At 45.0% G+C, this 26,483-nt stretch overlaps 1 protein-coding gene across 1 annotated transcript in view; it reads right to left on the minus strand.

Annotated features, from left to right (window-relative positions):
- The window catches only part of LOC117357245 (zinc finger E-box-binding homeobox 2-like), a 217,288-nt gene that overhangs the window by 20,729 nt on the left and 170,076 nt on the right, over nt 1–26,483 (minus strand). The window contains exons 3-4 of the mRNA XM_033937616.1: nt 8,991–9,185; nt 1,499–1,701 (exon numbers count right to left, since the gene is read on the minus strand). Coding sequence (XP_033793507.1) covers nt 1,499–1,701; nt 8,991–9,185 — 398 coding nt within the window. The remainder of the gene's footprint in view (nt 1–1,498; nt 1,702–8,990; nt 9,186–26,483) is intronic.

A 26,483-nucleotide genomic window follows, 5' to 3' on the forward strand; every position in this document is an offset into this window, starting at 1 on the left:
AAGTCAACAGTCTGCTGAGAAACATGGGGGATGCCACTCCTTGCCCTGGATCAAAAGCATGGAATATTATTCCTATTTGGCTTTCTGCCAGGTACTTGTGAGCTGAATTGGCCACTGTGGAAACAGGAATCTGGGCTAGATGGATTATTGGTCTGACCCAGTATGGCTATTCTTATGTTCTTATGTGCTAGTTATTCTTCAAAAATAATTATAGTTATTGGGATTGTGAATAAGTAGTCAACTACTTTATTGATTACTTCCAGAACATAATTAACTACAGTAACTAATTACTAATAACTCAATATTGCACAACACTGTCACCAACTCACCCTCGTCCCCATCTTACTCTCCCACAAATGAGTAAATATGCAAGAAGTTTTGTCTGTTTCTTTAAAGGCATCTGGCAGACAGAGCCAGGGTGAGGTATAGCAAGAAAACGTTTCCCTACACAGGTCGGTCAATGAACCTCCTTGAGGCAAACCTGCTGTTCCAATTCTGAAACCCCCCACCACCCAGTGGCTTATTAAGGGGAGGCAGACCATCCTGGGCGCCATTTATGTGGGGGTGCTGGCACCTTTCCGCTCCTCCAGCGTACCTCTTGAAATGTTCGCCGGTGCGAGCAACATCTTCCACCTGCTGCTCACACCAACCTTAACTCCCTTCTGACTTCTCTTCCTGGTCACAGGACAAGGGCATGGTGTTGGAAGGGAGCCGAGGCCAGCGTGAGTGGCAGGTGGAAGATGCTGCTCGCACCGGTGAACATTTCAAAAGGTACACTGGGGGGGGGAGGGGGGGAGGGAAAAGTAAGGGGGCGAATGACATGGCGATGCTAGGTGCCACTGCCCCGGTCACCATCCTCCCTAGTTATGCCACTGCCACTACCTAGGGTTACCAGAAGACTGGATGTTCCAGAACATGTCCTCCTTTTTGAGGACAGACGTGTCCGGGAGTCCGGATATCTTTTCAAAATCCTTCTCTAAATTGCGTAGGGCAGGAAGAAATTGCATTGCGCAGGTGGAAATCCCTTAAACATTTTAAGGGACATTTTACTTTAGTTTAGTCTAACAAAGGAGTCACTAATCTGGGGTAACTCTTTTAGTCAATGAATAACCCAACTTTCTGCATATACTCGAATATAAACTGACCCAAATAGAAACCAAGGTAATCTTCCCCCACCTCCTCATAAAATAGGAGGATAAAAGGTTGACTGAAGTGCCCTGACCTGCCAAGTTCTGCAGGCAGAGAGGGGCGGGGCTAGGGTGAGATAAAGGCAAAACAGGGTGGGGATGGATGAAACTAGGTGGGCCTAGGGGCCGGGCTAGGGGGGGTGTCTGGATTTTACTATAGTAAAATCTGGCAACCCTACCACCACCACCAGCACACAACTCTGGCAATGCACCTCAAAGCTGCTCAGTAGCACCCTCTAGTGTTCCAGAACTGAGACTTGCCACCCCCAGAACACACACAAATGCACCCCCAATACTGCCTTGTACTATACCTGATTATGTGCTGATACCGAGCCTGGGGCGGCATGCGTGGTCATATGCTGCTCCAGATGGGACTTGCAGTGGACCATACAGCCACACAGTGAACAGACGAATGTCTCCTGCCTCCCATGGTTGTGCCAGACGTGGTTGTTAAGAGATGCCTGGCACCGATATCCTCGCTCACAGTATGGGCATCTCAACAAGCAGGCGAAACCTAAAACCAGTAATTGGGGTGATTAGATGGTACATGAAGAAAAAAACCCGAAGGCAGTTGGGATGGAATTTTTATTATTTTATAAACTTTTTATTATTTTATAAACTACAACAGTGTAATACATTTGATTGAATACAGAAAAATATTACAGAGATTACACCATTTTATACAATTAGTATATAGAACCATAACTTTACCCACCTACCCTTCTATCAGTTATGAATAATACAAGACATCTTTATTTATTACATTGATATGAAGAATTAATATCAATTTCTCAATTACCTCTCCCTCCCTCACCCCCCCCCACCCCGGAGGTGTAAGGAAAAACTTAGAAGAAAAGTACATAAACCATTAATGTGAAGCAGCAAATAAAGCCAATGGACTACATACTTTGTTAAATGAAACACTGAACCCCAAACATTCTGCATTCATTCTCTCATATTTGTATGCATTACATACATTTGTCCACCAAAATGTGTAGTTTAATCTATCATGGCTTTTCCAATTTTTTGTGATCAATTGAACAGCTATTCCAGCTAAAATCAGGAAAAGACGGCTAGATGGCAGATAAAGAGAATAATATTCAAATTCCTGTTGAGATCATACAGGAAGTTCCCTGCATTCTTAGCTTGCTATGTATTATTAAACCCATGGAACCAAGATTAGAACTAGAGACCCTATGACTTGAACAGCAGTGAAGTCCATATTCAAAACAATTTATGTGGTCAACTTTGGTATTATTTATTTATTCAGTTTTTTTATACCGTTCTCCCAGGGGAGCTCAGAACGGTTTACGTGAATTTATTCAGGTACTAAAGCATTTTTAGTGCTTAGTGAGTCTTATTGATATTTAGCAAAATGTTATTTTATTTTTTGTTCCTGTATAATAATCAAAACAAAAAAACATCTAAAAAGTGGCCTAAATGGACGATCAAAAAGCCTAAGTGGACGATCAAAATTTTATTTAACTAGTCCAGGCAGGCCTACTCCTTATGCATGGAGAAGATCTATTATAAATTATAATATGTGGCTGTTCCATCTAACCAATCACAGGCCCGGTATAATAAATATGCAATGTTATAATCCTTTAGATCAGGAAGGCCCCCATCCCCCTTTTCCTTAGGGATTGTTATTTTTTAACAAATGCATTTGAAGATTTTTCCCCCTTCACAGAAAGTACGTTTGCAAACTATTCTGTTATTTTAAGATCTTTGCATTTGAGAGGAGTGGGCAAGTTCTGAAGGATATACATCTGTTTCAGGAGGATTATCATCTTCCCATCAGTGTCATGGGGAGAGCCACCCGTATTTTAAATTTCATGTCCATTTTTAATAAGATGCAGAATGTTCAACTGATGAATGTTCAACTGGCTGGGGATTATGATACCTAAGTATTTTAACTTCCAGGGGACCCATTTCAAATCCTAGACCTTCTGCCCTTGACCTGTCCTGGGCTTTTGAGACATCTAAGAATGAAGATTACTCCAAATTTATCTGCAGGCCTGTAAAGTGGCCATAACATTCTGTATTAACTTATGCAAATTTTTTTGTAAATTTATTAGGAGCAACATTAAATCATCTGCAAACAAGATGTCTTTAAGTTCATATTTTCCTATGTTTATGCCCTGTATTTCCCAGTCTTGAATTAATTTCTGGGCCAATGGTTCCATACACAATGTGAAAAGGAATGAGGATAAAGGACAACCTTGCCGTGTCCCTCATTAAAGATATCTGGGGGCTTACCATTAATCAAGACATGGGTTCTGGACTGTATATAAAGATACTGAATCCAACGGTTGATATTCCTTTCCACCCTGTATTTTCCTAAAACCCACCACATATACTTCGAAGAGTCTGAATCAAATGTTTTTTCTATATCTAAATTTATCAATGTTGAATTAGTGCCTGACTTCCATGTCTCTAGTATTGCAGTTACAGTATAACACTATGGGGCTCATAATAATAAAAAAAACCCATCTTCAAAGTGGCCTAAATGGGTACTTTGACGATCAAAGAGCCTGATCGTCCAAGTACCAATAATCAAAGCTGGTTTTAGACGATCTAAAACCAGCTTAGGCCTTTCCCCTGCCTCTAAATGCCTACAGGGAAAAGAGGTGTTTTTAGAGGAGGGGAAAGGGCGGGAGGTGGGCTGACCTAGACTTACAGCCTCTTTTACAAAGCTGCACAGCAACAGCCCCAAAGCCCTTTAAATCTCTATGGGCTTCGGGGCCGTTAGCGCAGCGCAGCCACTAGCGCGGCTTTGTAAAAGAGGCTGTTAGTCGTACAGCAGGTATAACTAACATGACCATTTATTTTTTTCATCAAAAAGGGACATCTATCAATTGTCAGTCCCGCTCTCAATCTCACCCTAGCCCTGCCCCAGTCCTGCCCTAGCCCCACCCTAACCTCACCCTAGCCCCGCCCAAATCACGCCCCCAATTTCTTCCATTCATTTTTCATGTACACATATCTTATTAATTCATAATGGTAACCATAAAATTTTAAAATACTACAAAGCACACTATACGCAGAGAAAATGTTAATTATCATTTATATTTGGGGGGGTTTTCAAAGATGTCAAGGCAAATGACTTTAAAATATGCAATGTCACTTCAGTAACTGTAGAAAAATAGACAAATATAGTGCAAAATATAGACAGAAGATATAAATTCTCAAAACTGACACGTTTTGATCACTAAATTGAAAATAAAATCATTTTTACTACCTTTGCTGTCTGGTGATTTCATGAGTCTCTGGTTGCGTTTCCTTCTGTCTGTGTATCCTTTCCTTCATTTCTTTCTTTCTGCACTCAGGCCCAACAATTTTCCCTTTTTATTCCCTCCCTCCTTCCTTCCCATGTCCTAAGTGCCTCCAGTGCCTCCTTCCCATGTCCTTAGTGCCCCCAGTGCTTCTGTCCTGTGTTCTTAGTGCCCCCAGTGCCTCCTTCCCATTTCCTTAGTGCCCCTTCCTATGTCTTTAGTACCCCCAGTGCCTCCTTCCTATGTCTTTAGTGCCCTTCAGTGCCTCCTTCCTATATCTTTAGTGCCCCCAGTGCCTCCTTCTCATGTCTTTAGTGCCCCAATGCCTCCTTTCTATGTCTTTAGTGCCCCCTGTGCCTCCTTCCTATGTCCCTTTCACTGCCTTCCACACTTTGCCCCACCCAAACCCCCGAAGCCAGCATTCTTAGCCGCCGCCGCCACAACACAATGAGCTGAGGGGTTCAACATATTCTCAAAGATGCCACCTAGATCCATTTCCTGGGCAGTGACTTAAAAACTATGTTATATGTTCTCTTAGGTTCATTTTGTCTAATATTATATTTTGTTTAAAGATCAGAAACCATTCAGTATGACATACCGTATTTTTCGCTCCATAAGATGCACTTTTTTCCACCCAAAAGAGGGTGGAAATGTCGATGTGTCTTATGCAGTGAAGATATAAATTTTTAACACCCCCCCCCCAGTCAGGCCTTTTAAAAACACCCCCGGTACCTTTTTCTAACCCTCAACCCTTTTTAAAAAACCCTCTCCCAGTCCTGTCCCTCTTCAAATCTCCCCCATTGCCTGGTGGTCCAGCGGTGCATCGGCCGGCAGGCACGAGCCCTCCGCCTGCCTGCCTGGGCCCATGCCACCTCTTCCCATCCTGTTCTGCACCTCCTTAAGCCTCTCCTATTGCCTGATGGTCCAGCGGTGTCAGTGACACTGTCTGAATGGAGTTTTCAGCGTCGGGCGGCAGGTGCGAGCTTTCTGCCCGCCTGCCTGGGTTAACGCCGCTCTCCAAATGGTGCCTTCAGTTCTCGCGAGAACAATGTGGCATTGAATTTCCGGGTTTCCGTAGGCAATTTTTAGGTGGTTCTATTTATGTGGTTGAGGCTTTTATTCAGTAAATCGGACACAATGCGTTGGCGTACATCCATAAACAATCCACATCAGTTATTTAAAAAAAGAGTAGGGATTCAACATGGTCCGTGTTTCAAGGAGTTATGTACGAAAATGAGTCAAAAGTGGATACAAACTAAGCATTATGGCCCTGTGCTTCTTCTCAACATTTTGGGATAATCCAATGTACCAAATGGAAAAATCTAAGTTTGTTCAAAAAAACAATTCCAAACTCACATAGAACAAGTTTATGCAATATCAAGCTGATTTCACCACAGGATCTCAAACACCCAAAGCACTACTTCAACATTTTTTTCGTGCCTTTACAGGGGTGATGTGTTCATCATTGGTCTTTGTTTAGGCCTGATTTTTGTTAACAGGCTCAAAATTGATAGCGTGTCAATGAATTATAAAGGAAGAGCACTTGCTTTTGCCTGACGACTGCCCAGCCGTTTCACTTTACAGTTTCCTCTGGGGCTGTGCCTCCTCAAATGTCCACACATCAGCTCAAATCTTACTAGCTTACTTACTCTGTTACTTTAAACTAGCTTGTTTAAGCTCACATGCGATTTGTGTGGTCTGCTGAAAAGCCAACCTTTGACATCAAACTGCAATATTCTGATAGACCTACATTGGCCCTCTTTTACAAAGGTGTGCTAAGCGTTTTAGCGCGGATCTAGCGCACGCTAAATCAACACATGCGCTATCCGCTAACACGTCCATAGAATAACATGCACGTGTTTAGCGCATGCTAATATTTAGCTGCGCTAAAAGCTTAACGCGCCTTTATAAAAGAGGGGGATTGTGATTTCCAGTGAAAGCATCAGCTTTTTGCATGTAGCCGAATCACGGAGTGTGTTGGATCCCTACTCTTTTCTTAAATAACTGATGTGGATTGTTTATGGATGTACACCAACGCATTGTGTCCGATGTACTGAATAAATGGGTGGTGGACACATGGAATGTGCTCCCGGAGGTTGTGATAGGGCAGAGCACGCTACGGGGGTTCAAGGAAGGTTTAGATAAATTCCTGAAGGATAAGGGGATTGAGGGGTACAGATAGAAGTAGAGATGGGTTATAGGAAAAGTCAGGGACCACCTAACAGGTCATGGACCTGATGGGCCGCCGCGGGTGCGGACTGCTGGGCGTGATGGACCTCTGGTCTGACCCAGCGGAGGCAACTTCTTATGTTCTTATGTAAAAGCCTGCATCATGAACATCATTAGTCCCAGTATTTATGTCACTTGATGTTTCTTAGTTGTTAAGTTTTACGTGTTTTGTATTTCCCTGTTTATGCTTATTATTTATGTAAAGCCGCTTTGAAATTTGAAAAGGCGGGATTACAACATTTTTTTATTTTTTACAATCTCTTTATTGAGCAAATACAAATCAGTAAGCAATAACAACCCAAGTACCAAACCCAACAAACTCTGGAGGAAATTTTCAACCAAAGATACAAGCCAAGCAAAAAAAAGCACATGAACATAGCAATACATCACAAGTGGGAGCAAAAGCAAACACAATTGCAAAACAAAGAAGACAGTTCAAAACATCACTTGCCCAAAATCAGCTTTTTTGAACTTTAACCTATAACCCCCGGAACTCCCCCTCCCTAACCCTACACCTCCCCCAAGTGGGTGACACTGATAGTGGTATTCCCATCCAAGAACAGTGTGAACTACAATCTCTGCAAAAACAAAAAACAACAGAAGTCAGTTCCAGACCAAACCCCCTCCCCCACCGTAACAGAAATTAAGAGAAGGAGACTTCTCGCCCTATGAGGTAGGGAGTCCCAATACACCTCCCAGATATCCTGGAATTTTTCCCAACCAGGCACCGCCCTCCAAGATATCGCTCTATGCTCGAACAAAGCTAGCTCAAACAAAAACTCTTTCCATTGAACCAGAGAAGGAATAGCAGAAACTCGCCAATGATAACAACATTTTAACTTGGAAACTTGGATCATCTCCACAGTTTTCCTTTTCTGTTGTGTTTGGTTTCACCACTTTTGACTGCGGACCTGCTGGGTTTTCTTTTGGTTGCTCTATTTATGTAGTTATCAGTTAAATGCTGAATATTGGCACTTAACCAGCCAAGTACTGATTCCGCCTCTGGAATGCCCCTAAAATAGCCAGTTTTGGCATAGGCTCTAACCGGTTATTTTCAGAGGCACTAACCAGTTAACTGCTGCTGAACATGACCTGAACTAGTGATTTAACCAGCCAGGAGCTGTTTCTGGCTGGTTAAATTGCTTTTAATATTGTCCCCCAAATGTTTTATACCCTTAATGAATCCCTAAACGGCTGGATAATAACCATCTAACCTTACAATCAAAGAGGTCTTAATTCTAACACTTTCATACAACAATCCACAATATATAGCAATAGTTAAGCAAGAAGACACATTAAAAACGCTTGCAATTGGAAAAAAAAAAGATCAAACAGAACCCTTGTCAATTAGTTGAGAAAGCCAGTTTAAGTTCTCACCTAAAAAAATGGAACTGAACTGAAATGAACATCTCTGAGATGGCAACCTTACTTCCCCTTTTATCAAGTTGCACTGCCGAGCAGTGCAAGTTAAATGCCAAACTGCCGAAAAGATTAGAAAGGGTGGCTTGACATTTAATTTGCACTGCTCGGCATTATGCCTTGATAAAAGTGAGGAGGGGGGTTAATTAAAAGCTTTGAACCACTGTGAGGCACAATTTGCCAAATACAGTACTCTCCTGAAATTCGCGGGTGTTCCGTTCTAGGAACCGCCGCAAATTTTGAGAAACCGCAAATATAGTTTTTCGCCTGTCAAAAGGCAGGAGAGGGCAGCTGGGGCACCGGTGGGTACAGAAAATCACTCGCGGTATGCTCTGACCGCCTCTTCCTGTTACTAAAGTCAGGCTACAACGATCAGGAGCTGCTTTGACATGCCAGATAGCATGTCAAAGCAGCTCCTGATTGGTGTAATCATGACTTTAGTACAAGGAAGTGGCGGATGGAAAATGCCGCAAATTACTGAGTCCACAATTTGTAAACCGCAAATTCGCGGAGGTTTACTGTATACCTTAACTAGCTTAATAAGATAGGATGGAGCCAATCCCTAAATGACCTTAGAAGTACAAACATACAGTTTAAGTTGAATCCTCGCATCCACTGGCAATCGGCAGAGTCACCCCCAAAAGGCATTATTTTTCTATTTATTTGGAATTTAAGTACCATTTCAGTCCTCTGCATTTCCTCTTTTAGTCTTTGATAGGAGAAACACTCTTTGTCTTAAAGACTGTGCATTGTATGAATTATCCACACTTAGCTGTAAAGGGCCTTATCTATTTGGATTTATTCCCCTCCCCTCCGAGTTAAGAAATGAGGATTTGTTGCAGACATGGAAACATTAATTGGTTGGGTAAGCACATCTCACCATCTTGCAGTGCCATGGGCTCTGGACTCCTACACTGGTTTCCTTCATCAGGAACTTCTGGATAAATTACTGTTGTGCTATTTGGGGGGATGTAGTCCATGAACTGTTCAGGGCTTCTTTTTTCTTCTTCCTCTTCGTCTTCTACCCCTTCTTCTGGGGCCAACCTGCCTTTTAATATGTTTCCTCCATTTTCACCTGCACAGAAGAGAACTGTATAAGCATGTGGGAAGTGGGAAGGGCCGGATTCTATATATGGTATCAAGCAGCGGCTACATTTTAGGTGCCGCTTGGCGTGGTTGTCAATCAACTGCTAGGCGCCGTTTATAGAATCAAACCTAGCGATGTCTAAGCGGACTTAGGTATAGCTAGGCGCCAGGTGTCGCTACAATAGGCCAGGCTTTCACTGGCCTAATATACTGATACCTATCTTGGATGCCTAGCAATACCTAACTCAATCACACCTATTCTCCACCCCTAACCACATCTACTTTTCAGGTAGGCGTGGTTAAGCATCAGAAGGCACCTCCACTTAGGCATGGTGGAATTCCGTGCTTAACTTTTCATTTTAGTTTTTTAAAATTAATTATTCAATTAATTCAAGTTCAAGTTCATTTTTATTTGATAAATCACCTATTTAAAACATTCTAAGCGATGAACAATATTAAAAAAACAGTGTAGGGAAACATACAAGTTTTAAGACAATTTTTAAAACAACATTTTAAGAGACAAAATTTGTTAGGACAATTAAAATAAAAACAACATTTTAAGAATCAAATATTAGGACAAAACATTAAAAGTCAAAATTTATGAAGGGTATTTTAAAATGTTGAGACTTAGTGACAGACATGATATAGAGGGAAAAAAGGGTAAAAAGTTACAATAGACTAACTAGGAAAAAAAAAACATAAAATGGGTAAAAAACACAGGGAAGGGGAAGGAGAAAAGAAAAAAGAAAAAAATAATAATAATAATAAAAATAAAATAGGAATGGTTTAGACGATTAATCATTAAAAGCATCATTGAATAAAAAAGTTTTTAAGAGTTTTTTAAAAGAGATAAGGTCTTTTTCTTTTTTAATAAAAAGTGGCAAAGCATTCCAGGTTTGAGGGGCTATAACAGAAAACATTTCATTTCTCCTAGTTCCTACAATTTTTAAAGATGGAATTGATAGTAAATCTTGGGAGGACGAACGAAGAGAATGGAATGAATGATATGGTATGATCATTCTGGATATAAACTGCGGTTCATTAACTTTAGTGGTGCAGTCAATTACCACACCATTTAAGCTAATTGATTTAATTTAGGTCAGACGTGGATTTTTGGTGTCACTAGGCAGCAGTGGCGTACCTAGGGGGGGGCGGGGGGGGGGGGGGGGGGGGCCGCCCCGGGTACCAGCCCTAAGGGGGTGTTCCCGGCCTTGCCGTTCAGTCCCCCGCCACCCCCGAAGGACCGCTCGCCCCACTGACCTTCCTGCACCACCTGTGAAGCAGCCCGCAGCAGGATCGCGAAGTCAGCGTCAGCATCCCTGCGCTGCTTCCTGCGCCGCGATCCCGCCCCTCCTCTGACGTCAGAGGAGGGGCGGGACCGTGGCGCAGGAAGCAGCGCAGGGATCGCTGACGCTGACTTCGCGATCCTGCTGCGGCTGTTCATAGGTGGTGCGGGGAGGCCAGGGGGGCGAGCGGTCCTTCGGGGTGGGTCGGGGCATCAGGCCTTCAGGGTGGGGCGGGCGGGCAGGCAAGCAGGCTTTCAAGGGGGAGGGGGTGACAGGCAGGCAGGCAGGCCTTCAAGGGGGGACAGGCCTTCGGGGGGGGGGTGCAGGCCTTCAAGGGGGGCAGGCAGGCCTTCAGGGGGGTGCAGGCCTTCGGGGGGGTGTAGGCCTTTGGGGGGGTGCAGACCTTCAAGGGGGTGCAGGCCTTCAAGGGGGGAACAGGCCTTCAAGGGGGGAAAGGCAGGCAGGCCTTCAAGGGGGGGACAGGCCTACAAGGGGGGGGGACAGGCCTACAAGGGGGGGGGGACAGGCCTTCAAGGGGGGGTGCAGGCCTTCAAGGGGGGTGCAGGCCTTCAAGGGGGAGACAGGCCTTCAAGGGGGGGAAAGGCAGGCAGGCAGGCCTTAAAGGGGGGACAGGCCTACAAGGGGGGGACAGGCCTACAAGGGGGTGGGACAGGCCTTCAAGGGGGGGACAGGCCTTCGGAGGGGTGCAGACCTTCAAGGGAGTGCAGGCCTTCGGGGGGGGGTGCAGTCCTTCAAGGGGGTGCAGGCCTTCAAGGGGGGGACAGGCCTTCGGAGGGGTGCAGACCTTCAAGGGAGTGCAGGCCTTCGGGGGGGGGTGCAGTCCTTCAAGGGGGTGCAGGCCTTCAAGGGGGGGAAAGGCAGGCAGGCAGGCCTTCAAGGGGGGGACAGGCCTACAAGGGGGGGGAGAAGCTACAAGGGGGTGGTACAAGCCTTCAAGTGGGGGACAGGCCTTCGGGGGGGGGGTGCAGACCTTCAAGGGAGTGCAGGCCTTCGAGGGGGGTGGTGCAGGCCTTCAAGGGGGTGCAGGCCTTCAAGGGGGGAAAGGCAGGCAGGCAGGCCTTCAAGGGGGGACAGGCCTACAAGGGGGGGGGAGAAGCTACAAGGGGGTGGGACAGGCCTTCAAGTGGGGGACAGGCCTTCGGGGGGGTGCAGGCCTTCGGGGGGTGCAGACCTTCAAGGGGGGACAGGCAGGCAGGCCTACAAGGGGAAGGGACAGGCCTTCAAGGGGGGTGCAGGCCTTCAAGGTGGGACAGGCAGACCTTTAAGGGGGGACAGGCCTTTGGGAGGGGACCATGATTTAGAAGTACACGGAGGGAAGGGGGTGTTCAAAGAGACATGCATATGCCAAACTTTGGGGGGGGGGAAGAAATAATGGGTCTGAAAATAGAGGAGAGGGAGAGAGATGATGGACCATGGGATTTAGGGAGGGAAGGAACAGAAAGGGAGAGAAATTGGACACAAGGGATGGTGTGGAGGAGGGATAGAGATACTGGATAGGAGGGTAATTAGGAAAAGAAACGGAGAGATGGTGGACTCTGGGATGGTGGGGAAGGAGGGAGAGATGCCGGATGAAAGGGTATTTAAGAAAAGGTGGATCTGTGGAGGGAGATGAAAAAAAGGAAAGATACCAGACTTCCTGGGAAGGGAAGGGAAGGGAAATGGAAAGGGAGGACAGAGTTGGCAGATGGATGGTTAGCATGCAGAAAGAAGGAGACCCTGGCAAGCAAGTTATCAGAAGAAAACCAGAGCCTTGGACCAACAAGATTTGAAATATAACCAGACAACAAAAGGTAGAAAAATTAATTTTATTTTCTGTTTTGTGATTATAACATGTCAGATTTGAAATGTGTATCCTGCCAGAGCTGGTGTTGGACTGCAAACGTGAGCTAGGATTTAACAGAAAGAGGAAAAGTCCTTTTTGTTTCTTTATTTTATTTACACCACAGCGCCAGTGTGGTTAGGAGAAGCCAAAGGGGGTGAAAAAGCTATAAAACCCACCAGGAGTTTTGAAAAAAATCACCCAACTGGGCAGGAAAATCGAATTGAAAAACCAATTCAATAGGGCTGAATCGAATCAAAATTTTTTTTTCCTGTATCTGGCAGCATTAGTTTGCGCTACTGTCTTAGACTTTAGGACCTGGGATTGGGGAGAGATGGCATCCTCAGTACTTTATAATGCAAGTGAAACGAGGATTTGGTCAGATTTTTGAAGGGTCTGCAGAAAAAAAATATTGTATAGGCCGGGGACATGAGACAGCAGGAAATGGGAACTTTTCTTCCTTCTATTTTTGTGAATGGAAAGGCTGAGGATGTCAGAGAGGTCAGTTAAAATATGTGCTTTATAAGAAAATATAATAATGTGTTTTATAAAGTTTATAGCATAGCTGGCCTACCCAGTGAGGTGTTCCTAGTGGTGATGGTGGCAGCGTGTCAATGTGTTGAGAGGAAGAGGTGGTCTGGGAAATTCTGCTGAGCAAACTCCGGGCCCATTTCCACCCCCCAGTTAGTCCACTCCACTCAACTGATTCACACACTGAGTGGGTCTTTGGGTGTTGTTTTGGGATCTCTTCCAGTGGTTTATCTCCTTCTGGTCCAAGGAAGGAAACTTTGTTATCCTTAGCATTGACCTACAGAATATGTTTGTAACAGCGCTGCTTGTGTGGCATTAGGCTATGTAGTGATCAAAAGAAAAAAACAGACCTTTGCACATTTTTGCACTATATGGTGGGTGTATGAGGAGATTCACATTTCCTGCACAGCTAAGTCCATGTGAAGTTACCTTGTGCTGTATTTGACATCTAGCAAGGTCTCTGTTTGAAAGGAAAGATCTAAACTTAAAAATGAAGTGGCCAGAAGTTATGGTAAAAGCAGATAGTGTAGCTGGTTTTAAGAAAGATTTGGACAAATTCCTGGAGGAAAAGTCCATAATCTGTTATTAAGACATGGGGGAAGTGTCTGCTTGCCCTGGATCGGTAGCATGGAATGTTGCTACTCTTTGGGTTTTGACCAGGTATTAGTGTCCGGGATTGGCTACCATGAGAATGGGCTACTGGGCATGATGGACCATTGGTCTGACCCAGTTAGGCTATTCTTATGTTATGTTCTCATCTGTAGGGGCCTTTGTTTTCACTTCTTATTTTAATGTATTTGGAACTTATCAGTGTTTTTTATAATGGGAACAAAAATGGAAGAGAATTAATGTGTGTGGAATGGGGGGTAACTAATTTCTTCAGCTAAATAATTCAATCCACTTCAAACAGACATAGGAGAACTCAGGCACCATTCACACACCCTCCAACCAAAAACGTCAAAAGAAAAAAACTGTTCGACAACCTCCTAACACTCGACCCCCAACTCTACAATCTATTGACCTCGACCACAGACTACAAAACCTTCAAAAAAGAAATAAAAACCCTTCTATTCAAAAAACACATAAAACCGAACTAACACAATCAGAACTGTCCCAAGCATCACCTGCAACTACTCCATATGTACTTCTAATGTCATGACAATTTAGACATAATTTATGTTATGTTATGTTTGGAATAATGGTTACATATATGAGGTTCAATAAAAGAAAATTTTCACTGCCTGTTTCTATTCTGACCATTTATTCCATTTCATGGTTATTGCAAAAAAAAAAAAAAAAAAAAAAATTTTTTTTACATGGGGGGGGGGGGGGGGTGTCAAAAAATGATGGGCCCCGGGTGCCACATACCCTAGATACGCCACTGCTAGGCAGTCTCAAATATGAATCAGGAATGATAGAATCAGGCCTGAAATGACCACAGTAATCAACGTGGCCACAGACAGGCATTGAAGATCTTAGTGATGGGGAAGAGATGTGGACGCTGGAAATTGGGTAGGAAGGGGTAATGAGAAGAGATTGGATGTGTGTCCAGGTCCCTATCAGCCTTCAGTTTCTGTGTTTTTATTACTCAGAATGCACAGAGATGTCCCAACTCTCTCAAAGCAGTCGGTGACCTTATTTATTTAAAACAACATACGAGGTGTGATCAAAAAATACAGTGAATGTTTAAATAAATAAAATTATTACAGTAAAAGACACATCGCCATTAATTCCCCCTCAAAATTCTCCCCCTCACTTTGAATACACTTATCTCATTGCTCTTGCCACTTTCTGAAACAGTTTTGGAAGTCCTCTTTTGCGAGTGTCTTTAGTTGTGCTGTTGCTGCTTCGATGTCCTGAATCGATTCAAAAAATTTACCTTTCATGGTCATTTTGACTTTGGAGAAGTGCCAGAAGTCGCACGGTGCCAGATCCAGTGAATAAGGTGGATGAGGACACACTGGAATTTTTTTTTGACAGAAACTGCCATACCAGAAGTGATGTGTGACACAGAGCATTGTCAAGATGTAGGATGAAACCGTTTGCCCATATCTCATGTCACATTCACTCGCCTCATGCTCAGATCTGTTGTTAAAATGTTTTGAACAGAACCAGAATTTTTCCCAATAATCGTCTGTTTGATCGAATCATTTTGCTTACTCTTTCAACATTCTCTTGGGTTTTTGATGTTGAAGGATGTTCCAATTTCTCCTCATCTTCAACCGATTCACAACCATTACAAAATCACTTGAACCACTTGTAAACCATCTTCATAGTCACTGCAGCATCACCATAAACTAATTTTAACAAGTTCTGTGTGTTTTTAAGCACTTTTTTCAGTTTGAAACAAAATTTCATGTTTGTGATTTATAATTTATAGCAGTGTTTCTCAACCTGCGGCATGTGTACCCTAGGGTGTATGCGGGCCACCTGTTGGGAGTACGTGGGCTGGCCAGCCACCGACACCGACACAGCAATAGGGACGAGCCAGACGCGTGCAGCAACTGCACAAGTGTCCAGCCCACAAGCCTTCCCCCCGATGTCAATTCTGACATCAGAGAGGAAGTTCTGGGCTAGCCAATTGCTGCATGACTGGCCCAGAACTTCCTCTCCGACGTCAGAATTGACATGGGGGGGGGGAAGGCTTGTGGGCCAGATTCTTGTGCAGTTGTTGCACGCGCCTGGCTTGTCCCTGTTGCTGTGTTGGTGTTGGTGGCTGGTGTGCGGATGGGTGGGGAGTGTGTTGGATGTCGGGAGGCAGGGAGAAATCTGACATGGCTGTGGTTTAAGTGGGTGGGAGAGGCAGGGACAGAGGAAGAAAAAGTTGGAGGAGGGAATGGAGTATATTGGGGGCAGGCAGGGAGAAAGGAAAAAAAAGTTATAGGAAATGGAGTGTATCGGGGCAGGCGAGGAGAGAGGAAAAAAAAGTTGGACTCAAGGAGGGACAGAGAGAGATGTTGGTTGTAGAATGGAATGAGGTCTGGAAGAGAGGAAGCATGTAGGAGGCAGAAACAAAGAAATATTGGATGCACAGTCAGAAGGAAGTGCAACCAGAGACTCATGAAATCACCAGACAGCAAAGGTAGGAAAAATTATTTTATTTTCAATTTAGTGATCAAAATGTGTCAGTTTTGAGAATTTATATCTGCTGTCTTATGTTTTGAACTATATTTGTCAATTTTTCTATAGTTGTTACTGACTACGATGGGAGCTCAATGCAGCCATTTCCTATGAGCGATCGGCACGGGGCAGGAGCGTGGGAAGATTGCTCCTGCCCCGAAAACCCGCTAGACCACCAGGTAAGGCTTAAGGGGGGACTTACAGGACTTAAAATAGCCAGGGGGTTAGGAGCAGAACTGGCCCAAATATTATTTGAAGTTTTTTAATATTCACGGGCCGGCTCTGCCCCTAACCCCTGTGAATACGGAGGGAGAAGTGTATATGAAAAATGGATGGAAGAAATTGCATTACAATTAGTACTATTATTATGGGGGTGGAGTGAGGGGCGGGTCTGGGACAGGGCTTGGGTGGGGATACTCGGTTGGTATTTATTAGGCTTAGGGGTACTTGGCTTGAAAAGGTTGAGAAACACTGATTTATAGCACTCTTTAAAACACATCATAGAAACATAGAATATGACGGCAGAAAAGGGCCAGCGGCCCAACAAGTCTGCCCACTCCAGAACCCTCAGCTAAAATGCCCTCTCTAGAGCCTCCTCTCCATGAGTCCGTCCTTTAAGCATGACTCTGTAACGACCCCACTTGTCTGTCCCAACGTTTTTTAAAGTCGAGCACGCCGCTGGCCTCTACCACTTGTCGTGGAAGGTCATTCCATCGATCAATCACCCTTTCGGTGAGGAAGTACTTCCTGGTGTCTCCATAAAATCTTCCCCCTTTAAGTTTTAGCGGATGTCCTCTTGTTGCCGTGGGACCCCTACGAAAAAAGATGTCTTCCTCCACCTTGATGCGTTCCGTGATGTATTTAAATGTTAATCATGTCCCCTCTTTCTCTGCACTCCTTGAGAGAATATAGGCGTAGTCTTCTCTCAACCATAGCTCACAACCAACTGACTTCACCAAACAAGTTGAAACTTGTCACACAGTGTTACTAAGGTTTGACGTGCCACTTCCCGTATTAAAGATCCCTGCCTTTCCCCTGGATGATGCTGAGCAGCAACATTCACAGTAACTTTTGATCACATCTCGTATATACTGCTATTCAATTTACCATAAGAAATATTAATTCACAATATTACAAACACAAACATAACACACCAACCCACTAAAATATGTGTAAATTAACTGCGCAAATCTATGCATTCAAGGCTTGCCTAAAATGAAATGATTTTATTTTCTTTTGAAAGTCAGACAAACCAACCATCAATCTACAGCCAATGGGCTTCTGCTGTATATACCTAAAATGCCACGAGCACACGCCATGGATTGCAGGATCTCAAAACAAGTGGCTAAAACTAGAAAGAAGAAAAAAAGAGAGAGAGAGAGCTGTGGGTGGGCAGAGCCAAGACTGATGACTCTAATGTGAGTTTCAAGGCCACGGTGAGAGCTGATCTCAGGGGAAATGACTCCATATGTATTAGTTCTGTGCATACCATGACACTAATGAACCAGTCACACAAGTCAGTAGGTGGAGAATTTCACATGGTCGAGGAAAATACTGACAGGAGAGCTTGAGAAATAGACTGGTTTTGATACTGAATAGCACTGGGGGGATCCCTCTATATTTCCTGTATTCACTTTTTGACATATTGTACTCTCATACTAATAAAAATATAGCAAATAGCTCCCTGCATGGTGTTTCCCAGGCATTGTGCTTCCAAAGACTGCAAAAAATAACAAAGTGTTACACATTTTTCTGATATCTGCAGAAGTCCTGGGAAAAGAAGAGGCTACGGGGCAGCAGGGTTGCAATCGGCAAGCGGGGGACTGGTATTCATTACACGAGGAGGAACCTTGGAGTCACTCTGTGGGGATCTTGTGTGAAGCCCCTGCTGAGATCATTCTGTCTCATGCTGGCTGCTTGAGATCATTTCTCTGCAGTCTTCCTGAAGTGGTGAAATCGCTGTTTGTGGGCAGGGGTGACACCCAATCCCAGATGTTTAGGAGAGGGTTATGTCTTAGGAAAGACCGAAGTTCCATCATCGTTTTCCTGGGAAAGGCAGAGCCGATGAGGAAATGTGTCTCAACAAGCAAACGTCTAGCTTGACCAACTCACTTCAGGAAGGCCTAGGGTGTGACCTTTCTGTAGCAGCATCACTCACCACTAGAAGGGGGCACCTTATCCCAGAATAGGCTTTGACCCTGGAAGATGTAGAGAATTCCTAAACAGTACCGTAATCCTGGGCCCTGGCCCCTTCTCCCTCTCTCTCTCTTACTCTGCTAACCTTTGAAAAAGCAGCATCTCAACTTGAAGTCCTCCAGGTTAGAAAATGTGAAATATAATGGCAGTTGAAACCCACATGAGCCATCTAGTTTGTCCCTTTTTCCCTTTCTGTTGAGGTGCCTAAGTCCTTTTACAGTTCCAAAGAGTCCAAGCCATAATAAAACAAACAAAAGAACGACATGTAAAAACAAAATAAGACTCCAAAACACAAGTTAGAAATAATTGGGCAAACGATTGAGCTCATTGCGGTCTGAAAATGGAATGCTGCTGGATGTGGGAAGGCGAGATGTTGTGCATTATGCTAATACAGTTCAATCTGCCTTCTCAATGGCTGGTCCAGTCATGTGGAATGCTGTGCCAGGCCAAAAGCGTTTAAGTAGTAAAGGCCTGTACTACTTAAAATGTGCAGGCATTCCATTAAAAGGGTAGCATATGGTCCAGAGAAAGTATTCTTTGTTAGATGCACAGGAAAGAGTTGTTAGCTGCTGCTATTATAGCTATGTAGTTTATTGTGTATATGTATTGTTTGTTTATTTTGGTGTCTCGCAAACTTTTTCAAGATGTGGCGCACTAAACTAGGGGCCATGGCTGGAGGGCGTCTGGGCATGCTTACGTGATGATGTCACGCTCATGCGCGGAGACCCTCCAGATAAGGCCCTGAGCTTTCTAACCCTGGGGGGGATGGGGGGTGCGGAGAGGAGGAAAAGTGCTGGTGCCAGCTGACTGCTTACAGAATGTGCATTGACGGTTTCCTGGTTTATTTGAATGTGAATGCTTTTTATTATAAACTGCCTAGGTGTTAGGCGGGCAATAAGTGCTTGAAATAAATAAAGTACACTTAAAAGTTAGGCGCCTATATCGGTGTGCCTAGCCAGTATGGCGCTTAACTTAATTAATAGGCTTAATTGGCACTTATAATTGATATTAATTGAAGTTAATTGAATGCTAAGTGCACAACTTGGTAGACACAATTCTATAAAGACTAGACACCTTGTCCAAAGTGTCTATCTAAAAGTGGGCATGGCTGGGGTCAGGTCGTAGGTGTTTTTTTGAGTTATGCACACATTTACAGAATTTGGACAGATGTGCGCCTGACTTAGGCAGGCATTTAGGCCAAGTCAGGTAAAAACAGGGGAGAAGGTATAACACAGAAAATATTACTGGTGGAAGCATAAGAAGTTGGTTACTAAACAAAAGCTCTCAAAACTGGATCTAAATGTAATATCTCCTACAATATAATTTTTACTTATTGGTAGGATATAGCTCAGAGACATGGAGGGGTAACAAGGGGGACAAACCCCCAACCACCTCACCACCCAATCATTGCATGATCCTCCATTTTAAATTATTGTGCAAAATCACGCTTATAGTTTCCGGTTGGCCCAGGCGCCTCAGGCCCCACCTGTGGGCGAGGTTTGAGTCGCCTGGGCCAATCAGGCCCTAAGACCAGCCATTCGAGGGATGGCTGGCCTGCCGGATGGATGGACTTGGAACCCGTCCATCCGGCCAATGTTTTTCAGGTATGGGGGTGTTGGGGGTGGGGGTCATGGAGTCAGCGGGGGGGGGGGGGGGAATCTTGTGGGTCGGTGGGTGGAGGAGGTTTTCGGCCGGCCAATCGGAGGTTCGGGGAAGGCAGTCGTGGGGGGGGGTTGCTTCGGGGCAGGAGGGCCTGGGATCCCTCTTTCTCAGATCATAGTGGGGGTGGGGGATAGGGTGGTCACCTGGGCAGGAGGGTTTGGGCTCCCTCTTGCCCAGTCTTGTAGGGGGAGGTCACTTGGCCAGGAGGGCTTGGGCTCCCTCCTGGCCAGATCGTAATCGGTGGGAGGGGGGTTCACGGATCGCCGGGGCAAGAGGGCTTGGGATCTCTCTTAACCTGATTGTAATCGGCGGGGAGGAGGGGTGGGGGGTCGCGTATTGGTAGGGCCAGGAGGGCTTGGGCTCTCTCCTGGCCTGATCGGATTGGGGGGGAGGGGTGGATCGCTGCAGGAGATATGGGTCATCTCTCCTGTCGCTTTAGCGATCCCAAGTGTCGCGTTTGGCGGCACTTGGTGGTATTGCTATTACGGCAGGGGAGATGAGGCATCTCTCCTGCCCTGATGGTTGTGATGGGGGATGGGTAGGTTGCCGGGCCGCTGAGCTGATCGCACTAGCCGTCATCAGCTCAGTGGGCCCTTTTCCGGCACTTATACTTGTTTTGACTTGGTCTAGTCAAAACGTATAAGTGCCGACTAGGCAACCTGCCTAAACTTTTGGTTATACCTGCTGTATGCCTATGTCTAGGTCGCCCACCTCCTGCCCTTTCCCCTCCTCTAAAAATGCCTTTTTTCGCTCTATGCGTTTAGAGGCAGGGGAAAGGCCTAAGCTGGTTTTAGATACGTCTAAAACCAGCTTTGATTATGGGTACTTAGACGATCAGGCCACTTTTTAGACGCCCCATAATGTTTAGCTGGGATAAACGCTTGTTAAATAAATAATCCAGAGAGTTCCTGATTAAATGCAGAAAAGCAGGCAAGTTAGGTTATTGTGGGCATCCCATGATTTCTTCAAGAGAGGCCAACAATTGGTCACCCAATGAACTGTGGATGCTAGTCTTCTGTATTCATCAGCTCTAATCAGGCAAAAACTCCCTTTCTCTCTCCTGCCCTGTGGATTTTTCATTTTAACAATAAAAGTCAGTCGGAGGCTTTTCTCAGTGGCAACAGAAACACTAATTTGTTCTTAGAATGCAGCATGTGCTTCACTCCCAAGCAGGGCTGGTGCTAGATACAAGAGGGCCCAGAGCAGATGCTAGGAAGGGGGCCCAAAGTTTGCTTTCAGACTGTCCCTCTTTCAATCTCAGGCAGGTTTGAGGCCCCCTGTGACAGGTGGGCCCAGGGCAAGTGCCCTGTTTACCACTCCTGCTCCCAAGCCCTGTTCTCTCCAGACTTCATATAGATGGAGGGGCCTGGAACTGGAAGCAAGAAAAAGCTACTGCCGTTGCTGTGGCCATCTGAACTGGCCTCTGACATGCCCCTACTCTTAAAATGAAAGGCCCATGAGTCAGGGAGAGGAAAGAATGGAGGTGGGATGGTGATAATATCGGATGGGAGGGAGGTAGGACATATGGCTGTTTTGGTGGGGAGGGGAATCTGGCAATCGTACAAGCAAAGGAAATGCCATGAGATGTCAGGGTGACTATAACACAGTCCGGCGTATTCATTCCTTCTGCGATAAATGCAGCATGCTTTCTTTGTTCATAATTTGTGCCTTCTAAAGTTCCCAGACCCTGTGGTGATCTCAACATAAAATAAGTATATTATGTCATCTTGCAGGATTCTGTTGTCCCATAAAGCATCATTGTTTTACTTTTTCTTTTCAAAATAAAATGTGTCTGTGTTATTTTCTGATATTTTTCAGTACAATTTGAAGTGTGCTAGTGGACTGAGGACTCTATCAATGAACTAATGGTCAGAAGAGGACTTTCAGGCCAGGTCATTTATATTTATAAATAGCATATATTAAAACAAACAAAATGCAAATTAAATCCAATTACAAAATCCCTCATTAATCAATCAACTCTCCCCTTGTAAAGCTTAACTTGAACAAACATAAACTTAGAAAACAAAGACCAGATGGCCTATCTAGTCTACCCATTCATACCATCTAGTATCGCCTCCTCTCCCTTAGATATCCAACATACTTGTCCCAAGCGTGTCGTCTCCACCACCTTCACTGCCCACTGGATATCTCCATCATGTCTGCTTCAACGTCTACTATCCGTAATTTTAAGAAATATATTAAATATTCCCTTCTGATCCCAGGGCAGACAGTTAGGGCAGAACCCTGTGGGACTGTTAGATAAACGTTTGGCACTGGTAAGGGGATTCAGATGTTTGTCCAGAAAACAAGTGTAGTGGGGAAAAAAAGTGAAGGTTACAGGAAGATCCACCATTCTTCCAGTTATGGAAAAATAGATTACATAACCTTATGTCAAGGGAAAAGAAGAAGCTAGGATTTTTGCAAAACACAAAGGAGGCAATTCTGCAAAGGGTTATCGAACCTGACGCCAAGAAATGAGTACTAGAGAATGACATGGGAACAAATTTTTCCCCATCCCCGTGGGGACTCATTTTCCCGTCCCGTCCCCGTGAATTCTTTTCTTGTCCCTGCTCCATTCCTGCAAGCTCTGTCCTCATCTGCACAAGCCTCAAACACTTTAATATCATGATATCCATATAGTCAGCACAGGAGCAACAAATGTAAACAAACTCGCTCCGTCATCTATGGGGAGAAACATAATGCCCAACAAGGACTCCGCAGCAGGCTTCATAGCAAGAGAGTCAGACTCCCTGCAGTGTGTAAACAGACCCGGATCCCACAGAAAGGGCTCAACAGGTACAGGTGGCAGGAAGATAGCCAGTGGTGTGTATATGTCCAGGAGCCAGAATCAAGAAACCTCCATCGGCCATCACTCCTCAAGCATGATCCAAAGGAGTCCATCCCTGCCCCAACAGCAGGGAGAGAGCCCGTTGCCTCCCAGGAGTTCGAGGCGATATCTCAATCAGGCCTTCAGCAACTCCAGTCCCCTCAAGGAGCTGGCAATCCTTCCAGGTAAGAACGGAGCGCTGCTGGAGTATCCATCAGGACTACACCGGTGTTGTTTTGAATGCGCACTTTACCAGGATATTGAAGAGTGAATTTAATCCCTCTGGCTTGAGGCTGCGTGCAGTAGGGCGCCAAAGCCCTTCGCTTCTCCGAGAGCTGGATGGAAAAATCTTGAAAGAGCAGGAGCTTGGTGCCATTGTAATCTAGGGAGCGGGCTCGCCTGTATGCCTCCAGGATGCGAGCCTTAACAACATAGTTGAAGAAACGGGCTATAACTGGATGTGGTCAGGCTCCCTCAGCACGTGGCGCCCCTATACGATGTACCCTTTCCACATGCACTGGGCCCAAGGAAGATGGAAGTCCGAGGGTTTGAGGCAACCACATGGCTACCAGGTCTCCAAGCTCAGAATTGCGGACAGACTCCGGCACCCCTATGAGCCGTAAGTTATTTCGACGGCTGCGGTTTTCTGCCTCCTCAGCCCGATTGTCCAGCTGCTGAAGTTTTGCTTCCAAGGCCACCAGACGCCCGTCTGCTGTCTCTGCCCGGTCTTCCTGCGCCGATATCCGCTCCTCTGCCTGCTGGAGGCGCGCGGCATGGCCCGCAGTGCTGTCCTTCACTTCCTCCAGCACGGCATGCAGTTTGGACAGTTTTTCGTCCAGCAATTTGGATAGATGGCAGACCGACACCTGCATGTCTGCATCATGCTGTGGCGTAACAGCCGAGATCGGGCTAGTGGCCGCCATTTTCATGGGCTTAGCAGACCTCTCCTGTCCAGGCCTCGGGGTCTTTATTGGCATACCGGCCGACCGCAGCTGATCTGCACTCCTCCTAGGCGCCCCCAGAGAAGCAGGAGAGAACCCGATGCGGCAGGAAACAAATTCAGAACGGTACGTGCCGACTATAAGCAGATTCGGGGGTAGTTTCTTAGGGTTAGAGCGGAGCTCGAGCTACCGACGTCTGATCAGCCCGCTAGCATCACGTGACCCCCTCAAACACTTTAATATCATAAGTGTTCAAGGCTTGTGTGGTTAAGGCAGAGTTAACAGGAATGGGGCAGGGACAACAAAACTCATGGGGGCGGGGCAGGAAAATTGAGTTCCTGCGGGGACGGGGACAAATTTGTCCCCGTGTCATTCTCTAAGAGTACCACAAACAATAGCACCAAGTGATATTCTATAATGGCAACTATGCAGATGTGTGCCATTATAGAAGCAGGAATAGAAAAGAAGATAGGTGCCAATATGTAGCCATGATCCCTTACACCAGGGGTAGGGAACTCCGGTCCTCGAGAGCCGTATTCCAGTCGGGTTTTCAGGATTTCCCCCAATGAATACGCATAAGATCTATTTGCATGCACTGCTTTTAATGCATATTAATTGGGGAAATCATGAAAACCCGACTGGAATACGGCTCTCGAGGACCGGAGTTCCCTACCCCTGCCTTACACCATGTCAATGTCAGACAAGTATTTGCAGCTATCCTGCAACAATCACATATAACTTACATTACATTTAATGACAGAAAACGTTTTTCTTGGCATTTTAGATTATTTACATTTGCTAGTGCAGAAGGTTGCATATACAAAAGATTTTTTAATAGAATTTTATCTTTTCAAGCTGGATCATAGGATAAACCCTTTTCTGTCCTGATAAGAAACTCCAACTCCTATCTTTCCTTTGAAAAATGGTAAAAACCTATTTATTTGACCAATTCTTCTGAATGTGATTATAATACACTGTGCTTGTACAGCCTCTTGATTGTTGTTAACTGTGTTGAATAGAGAGGTTACTGCTGTATACAAGTGAATTTGTTATGTTAATTTATTCTGTGTTCTACAACAGATTCCGAAAAAAATTAAAAACTCTCTTCTTTGAAAGCATACACACCACAGACAACTAACTTGAAATACCTAATATCACTAAATCCCATACTCAACTCAAGTTATACCAGTACACTTCCCCCTCCATATTCACAGGGGTTCGCGGCAGAGCCAGCCTGCAAACATGAATAAAGCCACGAATAATATTTGGGCCGGTTCTGCCACTAACCCAAGCTTCCCCTAGCTATTTTAAGCCTTGAAAGACCCCCCTTAAGCCTTACCTGGTGGTCTAATGGGTTTTCAGGTAGGAGCGATCTTCCCACGCTCCTGCCCCGTGCAGATCGCTCACAGGAAATGGCTGCCTTGAGCTCCCGTAGTCTCTCGAGCCATTTCCTGTGAGCAATCTGCATGGGGCAGGAGCGTGGGAAGATTGCTCCTGCCCCGAAAACCCACTAGACCACCAGGTAAAGCTTAAGGCGGGGCTTACAAGGCTTAAAATAGCCCGAAAAACGAAAGTGATTTTTTTCATTTAAAACCGCAAATAAGCAAATCCATAGATACGGAATTCGCGAATACGGAGGGGGAAGTGTACAGTCATATTCTCCCTTCTCCATTATCCATTCATAACTCTGCCTTCCTCAGGCTGCTATAATGTAGCATATACATTTTGTAATTCCTTATATTGTAAGTCACCTTGAACCTGTTTGGGCATAATGTGACTCAGAAATACTAGATTAGATTAGTTTATACGTGAATCTGCTGATCCTGCCTATTTCCTACCCATGCTATGCTCTTGTATACACCCCCTTCACACATATACAGACACAGAAATGCTCGCTTATGTTACAGAACAGCACCAACCACTTATGCGGGTAAGTGCATATGTGGTTGGCACACCTTACTTGTATATGCACTGGCATTCTGTAATATATGCGGTAATTTGACATTTACCCATAGGCCTGAATTTATAGACTTGCCTTTAGAAAGACTTGTCTCCTGGTGTGGGAAAATTGCATTCAGACCCTATCCCCGAGAGCAAGAAGCCATATAGTAAACACACTATCAGGATAATTTGAGGGTAGATGAGAGATGGATATCCAGAAGGTTGATTGAGGGTAGATGAGCTGGTTCAGTCCCTTGACAAAGGGAAGGTGCTGTGGGGAAGGGAAGGGATGGAGTGCAGTGCAGGATGAGGCTTTAGGGGACCAAAGAATCAAGATACCAGAAACCTTTAGCACAAAGAGAAAGTGAAGGGGGGTAAAATAAACTGTAAAGATTGTAGAGGCTGAAGAAATTATGTGGATTATTGGTTGGATTGTATTCATTGTTTGTTTTTTAATCTATAAAAGAGATTTCTGATGCAGACTTTTGGAGTTTACTTTTTAAACGTGAAGGGGCATAATAAAAAGATATGTCTAAGTCCGTTTTGGGCCTAAGTTGCTAGACGCCCAAAGTCGGACACGGAAAAAGTCCATTCTCGAAAAATACGTCCAAAATATATATTTTTTTGAGAATCATCTACTTATATGTCCAGCCGTTTTGATTGTTCAGACCGCTAAGTCATCTATCTTTATAACCCATTCTCGTTCAAAAAATCACCCAAGTGAAAAACGCCTAGAGCAAGACCTTTTGGACATGGGAGGGACCAGCAAAGAGATGGACTGGACACCCAGACATTGCAAAAGAGTAGTGGGGCACCTTACAGGACACTGCTGTGAACTTCACAAAATGGGGCCACATAAACATCTCACCACAACTCCCTTATAGCTCATGGTGAGCCCCCCCCAACCTACTATACCCACCTGTCTACCACCCCAATAGCCCTT

The sequence above is a fragment of the Geotrypetes seraphini genome, chromosome 3, assembly GCF_902459505.1.
Source record: "Geotrypetes seraphini chromosome 3, aGeoSer1.1, whole genome shotgun sequence".
NCBI lineage: Eukaryota > Metazoa > Chordata > Amphibia > Gymnophiona > Dermophiidae > Geotrypetes > Geotrypetes seraphini.